Consider the following 19,401-nt stretch of genomic DNA (forward strand, 5'->3'; position numbering starts at 1 on the left):
ACATTTAAAGGAAACTGGTATAAATTAGAGATATCCGGCAAATAAGATGCTGGCAGTGCAAGGTCTGACCTGGCACAAGAATGCCGATCAGGAGTCAGGGGGCATAGTTGTTGCATGTGTCGTTGCATGGACTGACTGGTTTTGGTGTGGTATGGGTTGGCTATGGCTTATTTTATTTATTATACGTGATATATTATATATGCCCTTGTATTGTGCGCCTGAAGAAAGGTTTCTGGCTGCGAAATGCATCAGCATCAGGCTTATGAGGTCATACGATAAAATGACCAGAATATGAAGATCGAGTAAATGTCTACAAAACTGGACATCGTACGGATTTCTTGCACCGTGTCATCGTAATGACTATGAAGGTTTGAATTCTGTTATGCATTTTACAGGGATAAAATATACTTTTTATGGTTTAATGCATATATAATATAATGAATTACTTCATTGTGTTTTGCTGCATACTCCTAATATGATGCCTGAAAAGTCCTGTTAAGGGGTGTTTTTCCGGTCTGGTCCATACATGTGGGATGTGACACCAAATCATTACATTATAGGTCTGGTTCTTTATATGCCGAACAGAAGTCCTGACTTTGACCTGACTTTCTAACCTGCATACTTATTCCAGGTCTGTAATGAAACCAGAGACATACAGGCAACTAGTATTTTTAGAAGTAACTCGGCAATGGCACCCCTTCTCTATTTGTCTCAGTGCAGGTTTCCTTTAAAGTCAACTTCAAATATTTTGCAAGGTATATGTATTACGTAAGACTGTGGCTACTGTTAAGATGTGAACCAGTCACTAAAATTCAATAGCAGGCACCCACAGCTTTTTTCACAATCACTGAGGAAGGCCTTTTTGCATGCTGGACTGCTGCAGAGACACTGCAGGTTTCCCACAGTGTGCTCTTCATTGCAGCCTACTACCACAGACAGAAGGTTTTATACTGGCTCTGTAGCACAAATTAAAGTCTTATAAACATATGGTATTTAAAAGGTTGTGTTTTCCAGCACTAGCAATGTATCTTATTACTTTTGGGCAAAAGTACAATTGGGCTTTAAGGAAAAAAACCAACATTCCATATTCCTGATATGTGCCTGATGTACCATGTAGTTCTATGAAAAGGTATCCTGTTCTCTTTGTATTGCTTCCTTTGTGTGAAATCCCTGGTTTTCCTGCCAGTCCCTCTGCTCTCCTATTAAAAACTGACCATACTAGGCGTGAGGGCACATCATGGTCATTTTTCTAGCTGTGCTGAGAACTCAGCCTGCTCTCCTCTAATGAGAAGGCTTGTGCTGACACGCCGCCCATTCCCACCCTGCAGAGTCATTCACTGGGAAGACCAGTATGCTGCTGCTTCTCCTCCCCCAGCTCTCTATGCAGCTGAGAACAGAGGTTATTTGATCACTTATAAACAAGGTATTTACAATGTTTTATATGTATACAAAATTGTTTTACTTTTCATTTCTATTTCAAACTAAATGAGTTGTTTTACAAGGGGAGTGTCTACATATACTTTACCCACTTGCCTACCGAGCACTTTTACCCCCTTTCCTGCCCAGGCCAATTTTCACCTTTTAGCGCTGTCACACTTTGAATAACAATTACGTGGTCATACAACACTGTACTGTTATGAATGTTTTTCCATTTTTTTCACACAAATAGGGGTTTCTTTTGGTGGTATTTTATCACCATTGGGTTTTTTATTTTTTTGAACTGTAAATAAAAAAAAAAAAAACATTTTGGGGAAAAAATGCATTTTTCTTTGCTTCAGTTATAAACCTTTTAGCAAATTCCAAATAAATAATTTTTCTATACAAAATTTAGGCCAAAATGTATTCTGCTACAATTCTTTGGTTAAATTACCTCCAACTAGTGTTTATTTACTTGGTAAGAAAGTTATAAATTCCACAAACTTTGGTATATACCGTTTATCTAAAAATCAATAAATCCTGATGTACTGACAAGCCTATCTCATTTCGTGAGATAGAAAAAAATTCCAGGACAGTACAAATCCCCCCCAAATTACCACCTTTCGGAAAGTAAACAGTCTGAGGTATTTAGTAAGAGGCATGGCGAGTTTTTTGAAGTTGTAATTTTTTGTCATAATTTTGTGGAATATGAAAAAAAAATAAATATTCACATAAATCTGATCAGGGACACTGATATATATATATATATATATATTTTTTTTTTTTTTTTTTTTCTTCCCCCTACTTCTGTGGCAAAAGTGATACAATGTTACCATAGTAACATTTTATTATTCTGGGCAAGTGATCAGGATTTTTTTTTTTTTTTACACATTATGATTGCTTATACTAACGAATTTCAGTGGTATAAGCAAGCAATTTTACAGAATGAAATAGATTCATTCATTTGTTGTGATCAGCTGCAATTGGCCACAGTTGATCACATGCAACAGATGGGCTGTGATTAGCCCAGTCTGTACATGTGACAACTGTGATCAATCACAGCTAGCAGCACAGTTGTACACAATGAATGGCATGAAAGGAAGCCATTCATTGTTTACAACTGTCATGTGATTTGCTGTGATTTTTCACAGTGATCCCATGACACTGGCAGCAGGCCGGAGTAGTGATTGGTTATTGGCTGTATCTGGTGGACACAGCTGTCGACAGATCATGTCGGCGCGTGGCACGTCAGTTGACGTCCTCCCAAGATAATACTTGTTATTCTGCTTGGCCGTCATCCTGCAACAGGCCGGATGAAAAGGAGTTAAAGTGTTGCTAAACCCACAACAGTAAAATCAGTCAGTATATGCAGTAAAGCATGCTTGTTATACTTAATGCGGAACCTAAGGTATTAATCCTCCGCACTGTAAAAAAATGTTTGATCCTGTCTTCGTTGATTCTCCCCTTCTTCTGCTGTCCCCAATCGATCTGCTGATAGAACAGAGCCTTTAGGGACAAGCTGCACATGCTCAGTTTGGTGTGTATTGCTAGTTTTTTTTTTTTACTTGGGCCTGCCACCGCTCTAAAATCGTCTGGTTGGTCCTTAAATGTGATGAACAGCATCAGTAACCATTAGAGAGACAGGGAAGGAGATGGGGGCATGCCAAACCTTTACAGGAAAAGTCGACATTGGTATATACCTTTAGCTGCTTGCATGTCTGGATCTACTAATCGGTTTTCACAAAAGGTAACCTCTGGTTATGGTTTATTTATTTTTTTTTATTATTATCATACTTTGACAATTGCCCACATTTGTGACAGACAGGAATAAGACGTAGTATCTGTCAGCCCTACATAATGCAAGCTGCAAAGAAACTATACTCAACTTACCTGGCACTAACAACAATACTGAGTCATGAGAACTGATAAGGCCTGTGCTCAGATCCAGGTGGCACATACATGAGATACAAGACCACATACTACAGCTGTGATTGACGATAAATGCCCAGCATGCATCTTTGTTGTTAATGGTAAGTTTCCTTGAACGATATGTTGGATGCCATATAGCTCCTTGCAAAATATTAACTGATGAACGCGACTACTGAATTGTTTGCGGGACTCAGTCAACTTTCCAGCGGGCCTGATTTCACCCCATCTCCCTTTAGTACGTTTTCTTCATTGTCTGCTATTTCCTCCGGGTCTTGATAATCTTGGGCAGACATCCACTCCCTTCTCACTCTTGATGCCCTTAGGTCCTCACGCAATGTTCTACTGAGGCAGTGTTTCTCAACTCCAGTCCTCATGGACCCCCAACAGGTCATGTTTTCAGGATTTCCCTCAGATGAAACAGCTGTGGTAATTACTAAGGCAGTGAAACTGATCAAATCACCTGTGCAAAATAATGGAAATCCTGAAAACATGACCTGTTGGGGGTCCATGAGGACTGGAATTGAGAAACACTGCACTGAGGGAACATTATAGCTACCTTCAACCATGTCACTTTATTTCGCAACTCCTTTGATCTTAGCCCACTCTCTATATGCTGACCCCTTTTGAGAGCCTTTGTATGGCCTGACCTCACTCCCCTGGCTTAATCTCATCGATTTATTCCTCAGTCATATCTTCCAGAAGACCCCCACTACGAACCTACCACCTTCACTTGGAATGTGAAATAGGGATGCAGCTAGACCAGGCGGACTGGCAGATCATGACCTTAACACTATTTAAAAGCTCCAAAAATGTTCTTATACTGGAGAATACCTACAAAATCTTGTATTGGTGGTATTACAAGCTGGCTAGGCCGGCTCACTTTATCCTCTGTTATCCACAAAACTGTTTCCGAGGATACTCACAGGTAGGAACAATGACACACATTTGGTGACCCTGCCCTAAGACATACAGACTTTGGGTCAGGGCTTATACACTTCTTCGTCCTTTGCTCCACGCTGACCTTAAAAGAAATACAAATGAAGCCCTCCTCTTTATTCCAATATTACTTTGCCCCAAGCAACAATTGGCATCACACCTTTTTACTGCAACATAATTGACTATAACAAAATCATGGAAAACCCCAACCCTTAGTTTCGAGGCTGCCAAACACCGATTGATTAACATTATGATCAATGAAAAATTGATGGCCATGAGAAATTTCTTCGGGTTTGGCAACCCTGGATTACTCATGCCCAGCCATCTCAGTTCAACTATGCCCTTTTCCAATTCTTTTGTTTCTTCATCTTCCAGCCAATTAATAAGATTATTGGGCCACCAGGCACTAGCCTGGATCAGATGGTTGCGAAATCTGTATTTCTTTCCAATGGTAATATGCCATGTTCTACGCATGATATTCTCACATCTATTTGAATATATGACTAGACATGTTATTTGATATTTCTATGTTTCTATGTTACTAACACTTACACTCCAGTCCAGACCCTTAACCTCTTATTATAAAACAAGAAAAAGAAAAAAGCGCACCAGCATTGCACATTACCTCAATACAAACTTTATTTATAACAAATGGTAGATATATTGCTCACAAACGCCAAATAAACACAGACATATCATATATGACATAAGTCCACGGTCTAGAATACTGCGTGAGTTCCACATGCAAGAGGAAGCTCAAAAATGGCTGACATGTTTTGTGGGGGGGCCCCTCTTCCTCAGAGGGCTCTGAGGAAGAGGGAATCCCCCCTCAAAACGCCCCTTTATTTTTCTTGTTTTATAGTGATATCTTGGGCTACTCCAGCCTGCAGGGGGCTGCACAGCACTGCACTACGGAATTGAATGCAAAGAGTCATGAAGATTCATCCACATATGTTATATCTGGTCATTTGTGCGCAAGGAGGTTTTTTCTTCTCCTTTTCCTTAACCCTTCATACTGTATGTACTTGAGCCTTGTTCATTTGTGCATTTTTTTTTAACCTTTGCACTTACCTAACGTGTTTCGTAACTGTCTAACCTATGGCTCTATCTGTATAACTGAATGATAATAAAAACCTTTGTAAAAAAAAAAGTGACTACTGAATCATGGTATATGATGTGCTTAGACTTTTAATTCCAAAGGAGAAGTGAAACTTTAACACCTAACGTGTTCTATGGACTTCCTGATCATGGAATTGTTGTAATTGGCTGTCACAGTGATCACAAACCCATCCTATCGGCTCCCAATCATTACTCTGTGACCAGGAGCTGTAGGTGATGGCACAGTCACAATGCTCAAGATGCACGATCCAGCCCACTCCTGACACAAAGTAGTAATAATATATGTGGCAGAATAAAGCCCACCTTTGTGCTGCCACATATCAGCATCTGACTAACAGAAGGAGGACAGACATGTCCTCCAGGTTTCTTGCCAGTATCTGCTGCTGAGACTTTTGTATTTTCACAGCCGCGAACATCGTCTTTCAGAATTCTCGAACAGCAGCTGCTGTTGTGCAAACAATTTTCCACCCAGATCCTTTGTTATTTCAACTGAAGGATGTTGGATGGGTGGAGGACAACAGGACCAGGCACTAAGTAAATTTCATCAGGTTATTTCTTAATAGGTGGCCAAATTCACCAGGAACTAACTGAAATTTGAAATGTGTATGGTCAGCCTTGGAAAAGATTTCTTTTCACTTTGAAGAGATTTCCTCTCACTTCTTGTTGTGTCACCATGAAATCTGCCCAATGTAATACAAAAAACAAACAAAAAACCTGCAAGATATATTAATCATTTTCTACTCTATGCACAGCTGAAGAAAAATGGGAATGCTTTCTTAATCCCAATACAGAACAATGTAAAAAAGTACAGTCTAAAAAAAAAAGAAAAAAAAAAAAGCCTATGCAGAATCAAAACTTGCAATTTTTTTGCTCCTCACTTAAAAAAAACATTTGCAGTATGTCTAGCAAATACTTCAGCTCTATTGCCAATTATAGATCGTTATCAAACTGTGAATTTCTCAAAACCATGAACTGCTGATTACAATTGCAAATTTTTATTGAATTCTTTAGTTTGCGAGTGCCATTTAAATAAACATTTTTCAACCAATAATCACGTGCTGTTTGCTTGTATATTGACAGACAGCTGAGAATGCCCTATAATAATCTCACGGAACTAGCATGATTGCTGGAGGTAGATTATATATATATAAATATATATATATATATATATACATACACTGTTAGCAAAGCAATAAGTTCAGAGAGTCTTAATTCAGTTTATACTTTTCTCTACATAAGATGGAAGAAAAAAAACTGGAACATTAAGAAGAGATGGAAGCCGCTGCCTGTCCACATGCTCTGACTCGCTGAGATGCAGCACGGAAGCGTGGGAGTGAGTGGGAGATCAGTAAGATGTCATTGTACACACCAGAAGAAAGGCACGGAGGCCTTTAACACAGTAACAGTCATGCAGCTATTGTGTTTGCTCTATCTACATTCTCTGGTGCGTAGAGTGCAACCTTAATTAATCCTCTGGGTCACAATGCAGGGATAACCCTTTGCAAAGGGAAACTATTATTATTATTTTAGTTTAATATCTATGTAATGCTATGTCCCTACTATTTTATTTCATTGTGCATGAGGTCACAGATCATAAAAGGAAAAAGTTACATTATGTGAAAGACCTAAAAAACATCACAGCTAAGTATATAATGTACCACGTTTCCAAGGAAAGTAAATGGCTAAGTGGGAGGCATAATAGCTTTCCACTGTGGGGTTTTGGAATTTGTTCCCACTATCTACATGGGGTTTATGTGTTCTGTATCAGCATGAGTTTCCTTCACTTTCCATCCACAATCCAAAGACCTACTGCCAGGAAACAGGCTTTCACCCAGAACCCATCCTACACCATGAAATTGGCAATTCATAGCCAATTCATAGTTGGGTGGTGGAAAAAAGACACATGTTCATCACATTAAATACATTACAATCCGACTGTACATTCTTAGTATAATCTTGCTAGGACTTACTAAAACTGGATTATACAAAGTATCTACCTGAACAAGCTTACAAGTTTGTACCTTGTATGGAAGGCTTTTGACCAGTTTAAATAATATATTACTGATATGTCTGTTGTACCATGTACTTGTATGAAAAAGTATCCTGTTCTTTGTATTGCTTCCTTTGTGTGAAATCCCTTCTGATCCTGCCAGTGCCCTTGCTTTCCTATTTTAGGCTGACCATGCTAGGCATAGAAGCTCATCCTTCCCAGTGTGGTCAGTTTTCTGAATGGAGATTTGTTTTTTAAAGCTGAATTTTATGAAGATTTTAAAAACAATTATAGAAATTATTATTTTTAAAAATCAGTTAATGTATTTTAAATGCAGCTATTATAAGTACATGAATTTAACATGACCTCAAATAATTGTAAGACTCTCTACAGAAGCATTCCAACAAGAAGGAACAGCACAAGGAGCCTATCAGGTGTTATATGTTCCCATGTGCTCAAAAAGTACTATTTGACAGGAGGAAAGAGCAGACAGATGTCTTCACCAGTCTGCAAATGCTCCTTCACTGTTTACCCAGAGGAGATCTAGCTGTGTTGCTTAAAGTGGAAGTAAAGTATCATTAAGAGACTAAAAAAAAAATGCCCCCCGCAGATGTAAGTCATAATATACTAGTATGTGCCGCATACTAGTACATTATGAGAGACTTGCCTACAGGCAGAGTTGTCCAGCACTGAGCTGTCATGGCTCTCTGTGGTCCATGGCGCCTCCATGTTAATCTGGTCCTTCTAGTGGGGTTCCAAATCTTCAGCCTCTTTAATATCCAAGCTGTGGTGTCGTCAGTTTGCCACGGCACACAGAGCAGACTGTAAATGTGGTCTGAGCTGCGCACATGCAGCTCAGATCACATTACCCACTGACAGCCAGGGGGGTCATTTATGACAGAGGAGACCTCTAGGGTCTCTTCTGTAATAAAAACCCTACCTGTCAGTGGATTTTAAACATGAAGACTTTACTACCACTTTAAAGTGGTTGTAAACCACTCAAATGAAAAATTAACAAAGCAAAGATGACTTCTGACAGTCTATGCGAACCCCCCCCCCCTTCCCCGGGGGACGACCTGCCCCTCTCCAGCACACAGTTGTGCATGTTTCCCTAAGAGACTGTAGAGGGTGTGTCACACAGGTCTCAGATTACACTAAGCACCTACTATATGCTGTGCAGTGTGTGACATCAGTTCCCCACCCCCTGTCTTCTGGAAGCTCAGAAATGTTGTGCAAAATGTGTGCTTTAAGAGGATGGAGAGTAGAGAGGGCTTCATATAAAAAGGTACAATGTGTGTGGGAGAATCTGTTTCATCTCTATGTATCACCTGAGGCTTGTCACTTCCGTGGGTGTTTGTAAGGGTTTACAAGCACTTTAATATAGGCAGAAAAAAAGTCGTCTCACAAAGCTAACTTTGTTGTGTGGCAGAACTATACAAATTTTAAGATGGGATGAGGAGTAATAAGTGTCATTTGACAGGTAATATAGCTCTCATATATGTATTACAACAGTGTATTTAGCCTTTTGCCTGGAGTTCAGCCTTCAATTGCATTCATTGCCAGTGTGCTAGGCAACCCAGCTTACCATCTGAAAGCTCCTCGTGGAATGAAATTCACACTGCATCATGTCAAAGAAAATCGGGATGGTGGCTTTACGTAGCTCTGTCTCAGGGATCAAGGTCATCTCCAAAATTGGGCCAACCATTTCAGGAATGAATTTGATTTTGTGCTGACCTTTGAGGGAAACAAAACAGCTAATATCAGAACACTGACAAACATCACAGGATGGAGAAATGTGTCAGTAAAATTCTTATTCTCTCCTTGGAATTTATCCTTATTTAAGTAGATAACCTTCAGGAAAAAGAGCTGCATTATTATATTTTAAACAGTGTATAAGTACAATTACCAGACAACTATTCAAGGGGGAATCAAAGCAGCACTTGAAAGGCTTTCAAAAAACAGGCACGTTTACTTGCATATATTTTAAACATTTGTCTGGATTAAATCAGACAGAGAGGGAGAGAAAGTGCTTGGGGCAGCTCTTCTTTATGCCTAGCTGGAGAAAACGTTATACACCTACTTTCAATTTAGCAGGAAGAAATTATTTAGGTGTCATTTATTTAGAATTGTGAAAGAAAAACCATCAGGCAATAAATAAAATCCCTGAATGAGCTACTAATGATACGCTGCAACTGTGTTCAAGCATGAAAGTCTATTCCGTTTACTTATACATAGTCTCTTGTAGCCAGTAAAGCACTGCAGCCTCTTGTCACATGATTCTCTGCAACCTCCTTGCAGTGTGGTATAGCAAATACATTAAACAAAAAAGTACATAACTGCAATACATACACATTTGTCCATGCTTTATCCTGTAAAAGACCTTGCAAGTGCAGAAAAATACCAGTTGATCTGACAGAAGTGTACTCCTCTCCCAAGCCTGTTGTGAGCTGAGAACACACATCATTTGGTGGAGTGGTGTCAGCCCAGCACAGAGCCTTTTGCTAAACTCTCAGGTCTCTCAGGTCTCCATAACATAAAAGGCATAATATTCTGTAGTCCAAAATAAGAACTAGGAGTGCTCATTTAAATAACACAAGAAGGGTGCAACCTACATAGGTCAGCTCTGAATTTCTGACAAGAGAGACCGTCTTTATTTGCACTTATCAAACAAATATAACAAAATGCGTTCAAGGATATATTTAACAGATCGAAAGGGAGCAAACAAGTGAAATTCATTGTTAGGGTTTACATTCTCTTAAATGCTAAGTAAATTCATGAGGTCTGACACTTTAATTCCAGGAAAGCCTGTGGCATAGCACTATGGTGGTGAGGCACACAGGCATTCACAATCGACTGTGTTTTGACATGTTCTAACTTGCACTCGCCTGGGTTGCAGATCAATTGACTCAGTCTTTACGGAGTAGTAGAAGAAATAAAAAACAATGTGTGTGTTATGCTGTTGGTGGAAAATGAGTCACAGGAATCTGGAACAGAGGATTACCATCACATTTTGCATGAAAATTTGCAAAAGTGGGAGTGAAACTTTTTCTATGTTACAACAGCCTTATGGTGAACATTCCATGAAGAAATCAAGTGTTTCTGAATGGCATAGGTGGTCTAAGAAGGAGCAGGAAGATGTCTACAATGACGCAAGAAGTGGGCAGCCAAAAAAGCAAGGGATGGATACAAATGTGGACAGAGTGCGAATTCTCCTATGCTCAGATCAAACAATGAGTGTGAAAATGATGGCAGAAGGATTAAACGGGAACAGAGGAACAGTCTGGCAGATTCTGAGGATCTGGAAATTAGAAAGATTTCCGCAAAGATGGTGCCTTGAATCTTGACAGGGCATTCCGGGAATTAAATTGTCAAATCTTATGGAGCAAAACCTTTGTCTTTTCATTTTGGATAACATATAGGATGGGTAAAAGCAGGTTGATGTATGGCTGCCAACCTCTATTATGTTTTCCAGTGTTAGAGCGTCCCCCCCTCCAATAGGCAGAATGCTGCCACAAAAACATAAGTGCTGTCTACATCCAAGCCTGCCCACATAATCCTTCACAATGCCTGCAGCAGGTAGGTGGATGGAGCTGGGAACTCAGGTGCTGAGATTACAAAGTTCTCAAGACTAACAAAATAATCAAAATAATTATTTGATCCCCTGCAGATTTTGTAATCTTGCCCACTTACAAAGAAATTAAGCTTCTATCATTTTTATCATAGGTGTGTTTTAAATGACAAAGACAGAATATCAACCAAAAATCCAGAAAAACCACATGATACAAATGTTATAAATTGAGTTGCAGTTCAGTGAGTAAAATAAGTATTTGATTCCCAAGCAAAACATGACTTAGTACTTGGAGAAACCCTTGTTGACAAGCACAGAGGTAAGACAATTCTTGGTTACCAGGTTTGCACACATCTGAGGAAGGATTTTGGTCTACTCTTCTTTATCGATCTTTTTAAAACAATGTTAAAGGTTCATTTTGTTTTGTAAATTAACAAACATGTTATACTTACCTGCTCTGTGTAGTGGTTTTACACAGAGCAGCCTTTATCCTCCTTGTCGGGTCCCCTGCCGATGCTCCTGGCTCCTCCTTGCCGTCATATGCCCCCATAGCAAGCAGCTCGCTATGGGGCATTCACTGCTCCATGTGTCCCATTCACACACGGAGCCATGGCTTGGCCCCGCCCCTTCTCTCTCCTCACTGACTGACTGGCTGTGATTAACAGCAGTGGAAGCCAATGGCTACCGCTTGCTGTCTCAGCCAATGAGAAGCCAGAGATCCGTGACAGCCGAGGCTGTTGTGCACATCACTGGATCGTGATGGGGCTTAGGTATATATTAAGGGGGCTGGGGGCACTGTTGCACACAGGTGGTTTTTTACCTTCATGCATAGAATTCATGAAGGTAAAACACCTTGAGCCTTTGCAACTACTTTAAGGTTTCTTGGCTGTCAATTGGCAACCCGAAGTTTCAGCTCCCTCAATGAATTGTCTATAGGATTAAAGGTCTGGAGATTGGCTAGGCCACTCCATGATCTTAATGTGCTTCTTCTTGAGCCACTCCTTTGTTGCCTTGGCGGTATGTTTTGGGTCACTGTCATGCTTCAAGACTCATCCACGACCTATCTGCAGTGTTCTGGCTGAGGGAAGAAGGTTCTCATCCATGATTTTATAATGTATGGCCCCAACTATTGGCCCCTCAATTAGTCAAAGTCAGCCTGTACCTTTAGCAGAGAAACAGCCCTAAAGCATAATGTTTCCACCCCCGTGCTTGACTGTAGAGATGGTGTTCTTAGGGTCAAAGTAAGATTTTTCTTCCTCCAAAGTTGACGAGTCGAGTTAATGCTAAAGAGCTCAATTTTGGTCTCATCTGACCATAGCACTTTCTCCCAATCCTTCTCTGAATCATTTTGATGTTCATTTGCAAACTTCAGACGGGCCTATACATGTGCCTTCTTGAGGAGGGGAATCTTAAGGGCGCTGCAGGATTTCAATCCATGGTGGCATATTGTGTTATGAATGGTTTGTTTGGTGACTGTGGTCCAACTGCCCTGAGATCATTCACAAGCTCCTCCCATGTAGTTCTGTGCTAATCCCTCACTTTTCTCACGATTATCCTTACCCCATGAGGCAAAATTTTGCATGGAGCTCCAGACCAAAGGCGAGTGATGGTTATTTTGCATTTCTTCCATTATTGAATAATCACTCCAACAGTTGTCTTCTTCTCACCAAGCTTCTTACTGATGGTTTTGTAGCCCATTCCTGCCTTGTGCAGGTCTACAATCTTGTCCCTGATGTCCTTTCACAGCTCTTTGGTCTTACCCATAATGATGGTGAGGTTTGAATGGAAGAAAGAAATTCTGTGGACAGGTGTCCTTTATACACATACCGAGTTGTCATTAGGAGCTCCTTTCATTAACAGGACTAATATGTGTACCACATGAGCACATAGCCAGTCTGTGGGAGCCAGAATTATTGCTGGTTGGTAGGGGATCAAATACGTATTTTACTCACTGCACTGCAACTCAGTTTGTAACATTTGAATCATGTGTTTTTTTCAGGATTTTTGGTTGATATTCTGTCTCTAACATTTCAACTACACCTATGATCAAAAATTATAGACCCTTTATTTCTTTGTAAGTGGGCAATTAACAGGCCCCTGTTTACAGCTGTAAGGCCTAATGCACACTGGGCTTTTGCTGTTCTCTTCTGAATGCCAGAACTCCTGGGAGGAGAAAAGCTGCGGAAAAAAAAATGAGCATAAATCTGAAAACTGCACACGTATTTTGGGTGCACCAAGCATTTGAGCGTTAATGCATTTCATTGGCCAGAATAATAATTGGAATGCATTAACACTCAAATGCTTGACACACCTAAATGTGTGTGCAACATATGGCTTTAAGCACATCAACCTTTTTTTTTAATCAAAAGCTCCTCTCCTGAATGGATGTACAGTAATTTTTTTTTGTCAGCTTGTAAACGCTCCTCTTCTGATATGCCTTAGAATAGCTAAACTCCTGAAGCCGTGTTTAATAAAGGGTGGTCAGCAAATGACAAGTCTCCAGTATTGGCTGTGGTCTCCCTGCAGTTGATATTTACCCAATTTCTGACTTACAGTCAGGTCTATAAATATTGGGACATGGACATAATTCTAACATCTTTGGCTCTATACACAATGGATTTGAAATGAAACGAACAAGATGTTCTTTAACTGCAGACTGTCAGCTTTAATTTGAGGGTATTTACATCCAAATCAGGTGAACGGTGTAGGAATTACAACAGTTTGCATATGTGCCTCCCACTTGTTAAGGGACCAAAAGTAATGGGACAATTGGCTTCTCAGCTGTTCCATGGCCAGGTGTGTGTTATTCCCTCATTATCCCAATTACAATGAGCAGATAAAAGGTCCAGAGTTCATTTCAAGTGTGCTATTTGCATTTGGAATCTGTTGCTGTCAACTCTCAAGATGAGATCCAAAGAGCTGTCACTATCAGTGAAGCAAGCCATCATTAGGCTGAAAAAACAAAACAAACCCATCAGAGAGATAGCAAAAACATTAGGCGTGGCCAAAACAACTGTTTGGAACATTCTTAAAAAGAAGGAACGCACCGATGAGCTCAGCAACACCAAAAGACCCGGAAGACCACGGAAAACAACTGTGGTGGATGACTGAAGAATTCATTCCCAGGTGAAGAAAACACCCTTCACAACAGTTGGCCAGATCAAGGACACTCTCCAGGAGGTAGGTGTATGTGTGTCAAAGTCAACAATCAAGAGAAGACTTCACCAGAGTGAATACAGAGGGTTCACCACAACATGTAAACCACTGGTGAGCCTCAAAAACAGGAAGGCCAGATTAGAGTTTGCCAAACGACATCTAAAAAAGCCTTCACAGTTCTGGAACAACATCCTATGGACAGATGAGACCGAGTTCAACTTGTACCAGAGTGATGGGAAGAGAAGAGTATGGAGAAGGAAAGGAACTGCTCATGATCCTAAGCATACCACCTCACCAGTGAAGCATGGTGGTGGTAGTGTCATGGCGTGGGCATGTATGGCTGCCAATGGAACTGGTTCTCTTGTATTTATTGATGATGTGACTGCTGACAAAAGCAGCAGGATGAATTCTGAAGTGTTTCGGGCAATATTATCTGCTCATATTCAGCCAAATGCTTCAAAACTCATTGGACGCCGCTTCACAGTGCAGATGGACAATGACCCAAAGCATACTGCAAAAGCAACCAAAGAGTTTTTTAAGGGAAAGAAGTGGAATGTTATGCAATGGCCAAGTCAATCACCTGACCTGAATCCGACTGAGCATGCATTTCACTTGCTGAAGACAAAACTGAAGGGAAAATGCCCCAAGAACAAGCAGGAACTAAAGACAGTTGCAGTAGAGGCCTGGCAGAGCATCACCAGGGATGAAACCCAGCATCTGGTGATGTCTATGCGTTCCAGAGATCAGGCTGTAATTGACTGCAAAGGATTTGCAACCAAGTATTAAAAAGTGAAAGTTTGATTTATGATTATTCTGTCCCATTACTTTTGGTCCCTTAACAAGTGGGAGGCACATATGCAAACTGTTGTATTTCCTACACCATTCACCTGATTTGGATGTAAATACCCCCAAATTAAAGCTGACGTTCTGCAGTTAAAGCACATCTTGTTTGTTTCATTTAAAATCCATTGTGGTGGTGTATAGAACCAAAATTGTTAGAATTGTGTCAATGTCCCAATATTTATGGACCTGACTGTATCATGCCTTGTTCTACATGGTCTCTAAATGGTGGTGGCAACCTTGGTAGGTGAAGAAATGAGCAACACAATAGTGACATCACCAAACCTCACACCAAATCTTCTGAGACTAGCAGTCATAGCTATCAGTGCCTTACATCTCCCACTGCAGATACATGACACATACCAAGAGGTGGACGGCTATCTTTCGGGAGGCATTTCAGAGAAAAGGCTTTTTAAAGGGGAACTTCACTCAATCAACATTGACTATTTTTAATCCTTATGCTGATAGATTATTAACTACTGTATAAAATTAAACTTTTTTTTACATTTCTTCAGTTACTTCTTGGTTTCCAGGCCTAGACAGATGATGTCATACATCCCAGGAGTCTTCTGGAGGGGAGGATGGGTTTTTGCAGCTAAGCACACCCTTCTGCTTGCATGCCTGAGTTAACGTAGATGGACTATAGGAAGTAAATGCTACATGAAACTTCTGCCCTTACTCAAGATGGTCAAAGCAAGAAATGCTGGGGGAGTGTTTTTCAAAGTGATGTGAATAAAGCATGGAGCCATGGATGGATGGGTGAGTTTGCTTTGAATATTAAAAATGAATTAAATTGCGTTTTTGGTTTGTGGTGCTTAGATGCAATCTAGTTTCACTTTAAAGTATAACGAAAGGCAAAACATTTTTTTTTAGTTTTGGATAGAATGAAGAGGGACTGGAACTCCTGTCAAGTTTTATTGCTGCCTGTGCCCCCATTAAGGAGATTCACATTCTCTATTGGTCCTGCTTACAATTATCATTGAAAGAAAAGTAAAGAAAATCCCAAATTTTGGGTTGTCCCCAAAAAAGTAATAGAGGGGAAATCTTCCAATGGGAACATCAGTTCTGATGACCTGGAGGTGCCATAACGATTCCATTAATTTGCAGGGATTTCCTCTCAATTCCAAGCTCATGTTTCCTTATTCTTGCTGACTGAAACACTGTGAAGGAGGACATGTCATGTTGGACCACTAAGCTCTGCATGAGAGCAGCAGTTGAGCTCTACAGTTATAGCTCTAAACCAACATACTTAAAGAAGTTGTAAACTTGACATGAAATATGAACAAAGCATATCCCTATGGTGCATGTATTTGTCTCAATCCACATCACTAAATGTCATTTCTGTATTCTGCCTCATTTCTCTGCTACCTGCATGAGTCTATAATGACAAGTTTTCTTGACGCCATGTAAAAAAAAAAAAAAAAAAAAAGAAGGGGGGGGGGGGGGGAGGAGGAGGGAACTCCAGCACACAACAGCCTCAGTTCAGTTCCTGTGTGAAGGGGAAGAGAGGGGGTTGTCCCTTCCCTCCAATCAGCTCTCAGCTCCCCTCAATGAGATCTGCAAAGTGTAACTTCAGCTCCCCACCCCCTGCATTTTGAAAGCTCAGACAAGCTGTATAAATCCTGCACTATGAATGGCCATAGAGAAGAGATTTCTTCAGATAAACAGGTACAACTTTGTATATGTAAGGATTTACAACCACTTTAAAGTGTTACTAAACCCACACCAGTAAAATCAGTCTGTATATGCAGTAAAGCATGCTTGTTATACTCACTGTGGAACCTAAGAGGTTAATCCTCTGCATTGTGTAATAAGGCCATTTGATCCTCTTTTCTCTGCCTCTCCTCTTGTTCAAATATCCACGTCTTATCTGAACCCATAGCCACATGCACATGCTCAGTTTGGTGTGTATTGCTAGATAGGTTCTTTTTTTTTTCTTGGGAGAGTGCAAGTTATCAGCACAGGGCCACTCAGCACTATCCAGACAGAGGGTCAGGGGTTTGGCATCTGCCTAGAGCAGAAAGAAAACCCCTACAAGCTTTAACCAGTGCTCTGCCGAAGTCATAAGACTGCTCTAACTGCTGATGTGAAAAGGTATTTAGCAGTTTATTTTTACTAAAATAATTGCATTTCCATGTTCTGTGTACTGTGGGAGACCAAATATAGTGAATGCAGGGTCCGGGGTTCAGTAACACTTTAAGCCATACTTTGTTATACAGCCTTACTGTATAACAGGTATAAAAAACAAGACTTCAGTTGGTCTTTAAGTCACTGCCCCAAAATTAGTAAGCAGGAGTTCTGGCTTCATCCTGACTTTGCTAACTATGTACTTGTTCAGGGTCAGGATACCTACCATTTCTCAAAAGAGAATCCGTAATGGCAGCCCCCACATTTCTTTCAGTACAGGTTTCCTTTAAGCATCTATACCTACTCTTCCAAAGAAACTTTAAATTGATGGAAATAAGAGATGACTGCAGCTGGGATGGAAAAGTGAGAGACCTAGAATGTTCTGAGCTTCAAGCTGCACAAACATAAGTTCCCGATCAAGTGACAACGTGGATATTTTACACTTGTGGAGCTAAAAATAAATAATAAAAGCACGCACATTCCCCCCTTCTGATGGAGTGACCCTGGAAATGTTTAATGGTTTGCAGCGCACACTTCAAGGAGCTGTAAGGCATACTCCTTTTTCAGGGCTGTTATTTTCAAACTTGTCTGTGACAGTTTTCATGTATTATGTCTGAAAAATGTCAGAGTCAGTGTTTCAGAAAACAAATGCTTCTGACACTCGGTTATTCATCAAACACGGCATCAATGTCATAAAGTTTTCTGGAGGTTTTATTGCTCTCGGTATAAAGATGCCACAGACAATGTAAACTTTCCACAGCCAGCAATGGAATTCAAAAAAGCAGAATGTAATGCATAATTAAAGGTATAGTCCAGGCAAACATGAAAATCATAGTTACATTTGTAAGGGGGCCAGAACCTTCCTAAACTACCTAATTTCTGTTCTGTCATTCATTATGTGTAGCTGATATAAAGTGTGTGTACAGGTAACACTTAGATTTGTAACTTTGGCCAGAGTAGTAATGTGTTGGATATTCTTGATATATGGGGCCATTGACATCATCAAAGGGCTGTACATAATAAACAGTGTATGAAGCATTACAGGAAATGATCAAAGACAACCAATACTAGACCAGCCTTTGTCAATCTTTTCAACACAGAGAAACTCTTGAAATAACTTTCCAGTCTTGGGGAACCCCTGCTAAAAATTACTATAATTTACAGCTCATCATACATTAGGGTGACTGACAGTGGGAAGAATACTCCTGACACTTGTGGTCATTGGGAAGAATTTATCCCCCTACAAATAGCTAAAAAGATCAATGGTGTCAGTGGGAATTTAGCAGAGAGGGAGAAATTGCTCACTGCTCAAGGAACCCATAGCAACCTCTGGAGGAACCCTGGTTGAGAAACCCTGTACTAAATGGTCAAAGACTGTAGGCATACTACAGGCAAGATTGGAGATCAGGAGACATGCACCAGGAGACAGTCAGAGACTGGGAAACGTTACAAGAGACTATTAAAGATGACCGCTATTACAGTTCCTTTGGAAAACAGAGCTCCCTACTTCCCATGTTAATAATTACTGGCATTTGTGATTTCTCTCCTTTCTGTCAGAGGAAAAAAATACAATAAAAATACATCTAAAAAAACGGGGGGAAAAAAAAAAAAAAAAAAAAAGGACAGCAAAGGAAACATAAGCAGAAGTAAATGATGTAGTGCTACCTAAATATATAAATACTACGTGACAATAAAATAAATCAATACACATATAAATGATAATCATACATACTGTAGTATGAAGTGAAAATAATACAAGTGTGTTAAGTGACCTGATCCACTTGGGATCCAATGTGAAAAAAGTGAATTCCGATCCACTAAGGGATCTAATGTGATACAATCACTTATGGTGTACAAACAAATAATCTTTCGTGGTCATGCACATCCACTATCCAACTGCACGAGTGCTTGATATATTGGATAACGTTCTTGTTTATTATATTTTTTATTTTCATGCGTTTATAATGTATGCATGTTAATTGAATTAAGTGTGGCACGGTGTGTCATTTCACTTTCGTGCTCTGTCTAAATTTTCACGTGGCATTTTATTTTAGGCCACATGATTTATATGTGTGATTTGTTTATTTAGAAGTGGTTTTGTTTTTTTTCCTTATTTGTGGAGGAGTGATGGTTCATAAATAATTAAGGAGTTTTTCCTTGAGATCTGTGTGGTTCCTTCGGTCCTTAGTCCTATTTGGACAGCACTCATCTTATAGTCCCATTTGGACTACTATGTAGTTCAAACACATTGTTTGGAATGCTCACTTTTTGATTGTCACTTTGGATCCATGAGTGGATCAGTTCACGTTTACACTATTTC

At 40.0% G+C, this 19,401-nt stretch overlaps 1 protein-coding gene across 2 annotated transcripts in view; it reads right to left on the bottom strand.

Annotated features, from left to right (window-relative positions):
• Positions 1-19,401, bottom strand: part of DOCK1 (dedicator of cytokinesis 1) — a 536,657-nt gene that overhangs the window by 110,121 nt on the left and 407,135 nt on the right. For both annotated transcript variants that reach the window (XM_089669568.1, XM_089669578.1), the window contains exon 33: positions 8,976-9,124. In XM_089669568.1, the coding sequence (XP_089525694.1) occupies positions 8,976-9,124 (149 nt within the window). The remainder of the gene's footprint in view (positions 1-8,975; positions 9,125-19,401) is intronic.

The sequence above is a fragment of the Staurois parvus genome, unplaced genomic scaffold, assembly GCF_062004578.1.
Source record: "Staurois parvus isolate SC_StPar_1 unplaced genomic scaffold, SC_StPar_1.0 ptg000009l, whole genome shotgun sequence".
NCBI classification, from domain to species: Eukaryota; Metazoa; Chordata; class Amphibia; order Anura; family Ranidae; genus Staurois; species Staurois parvus.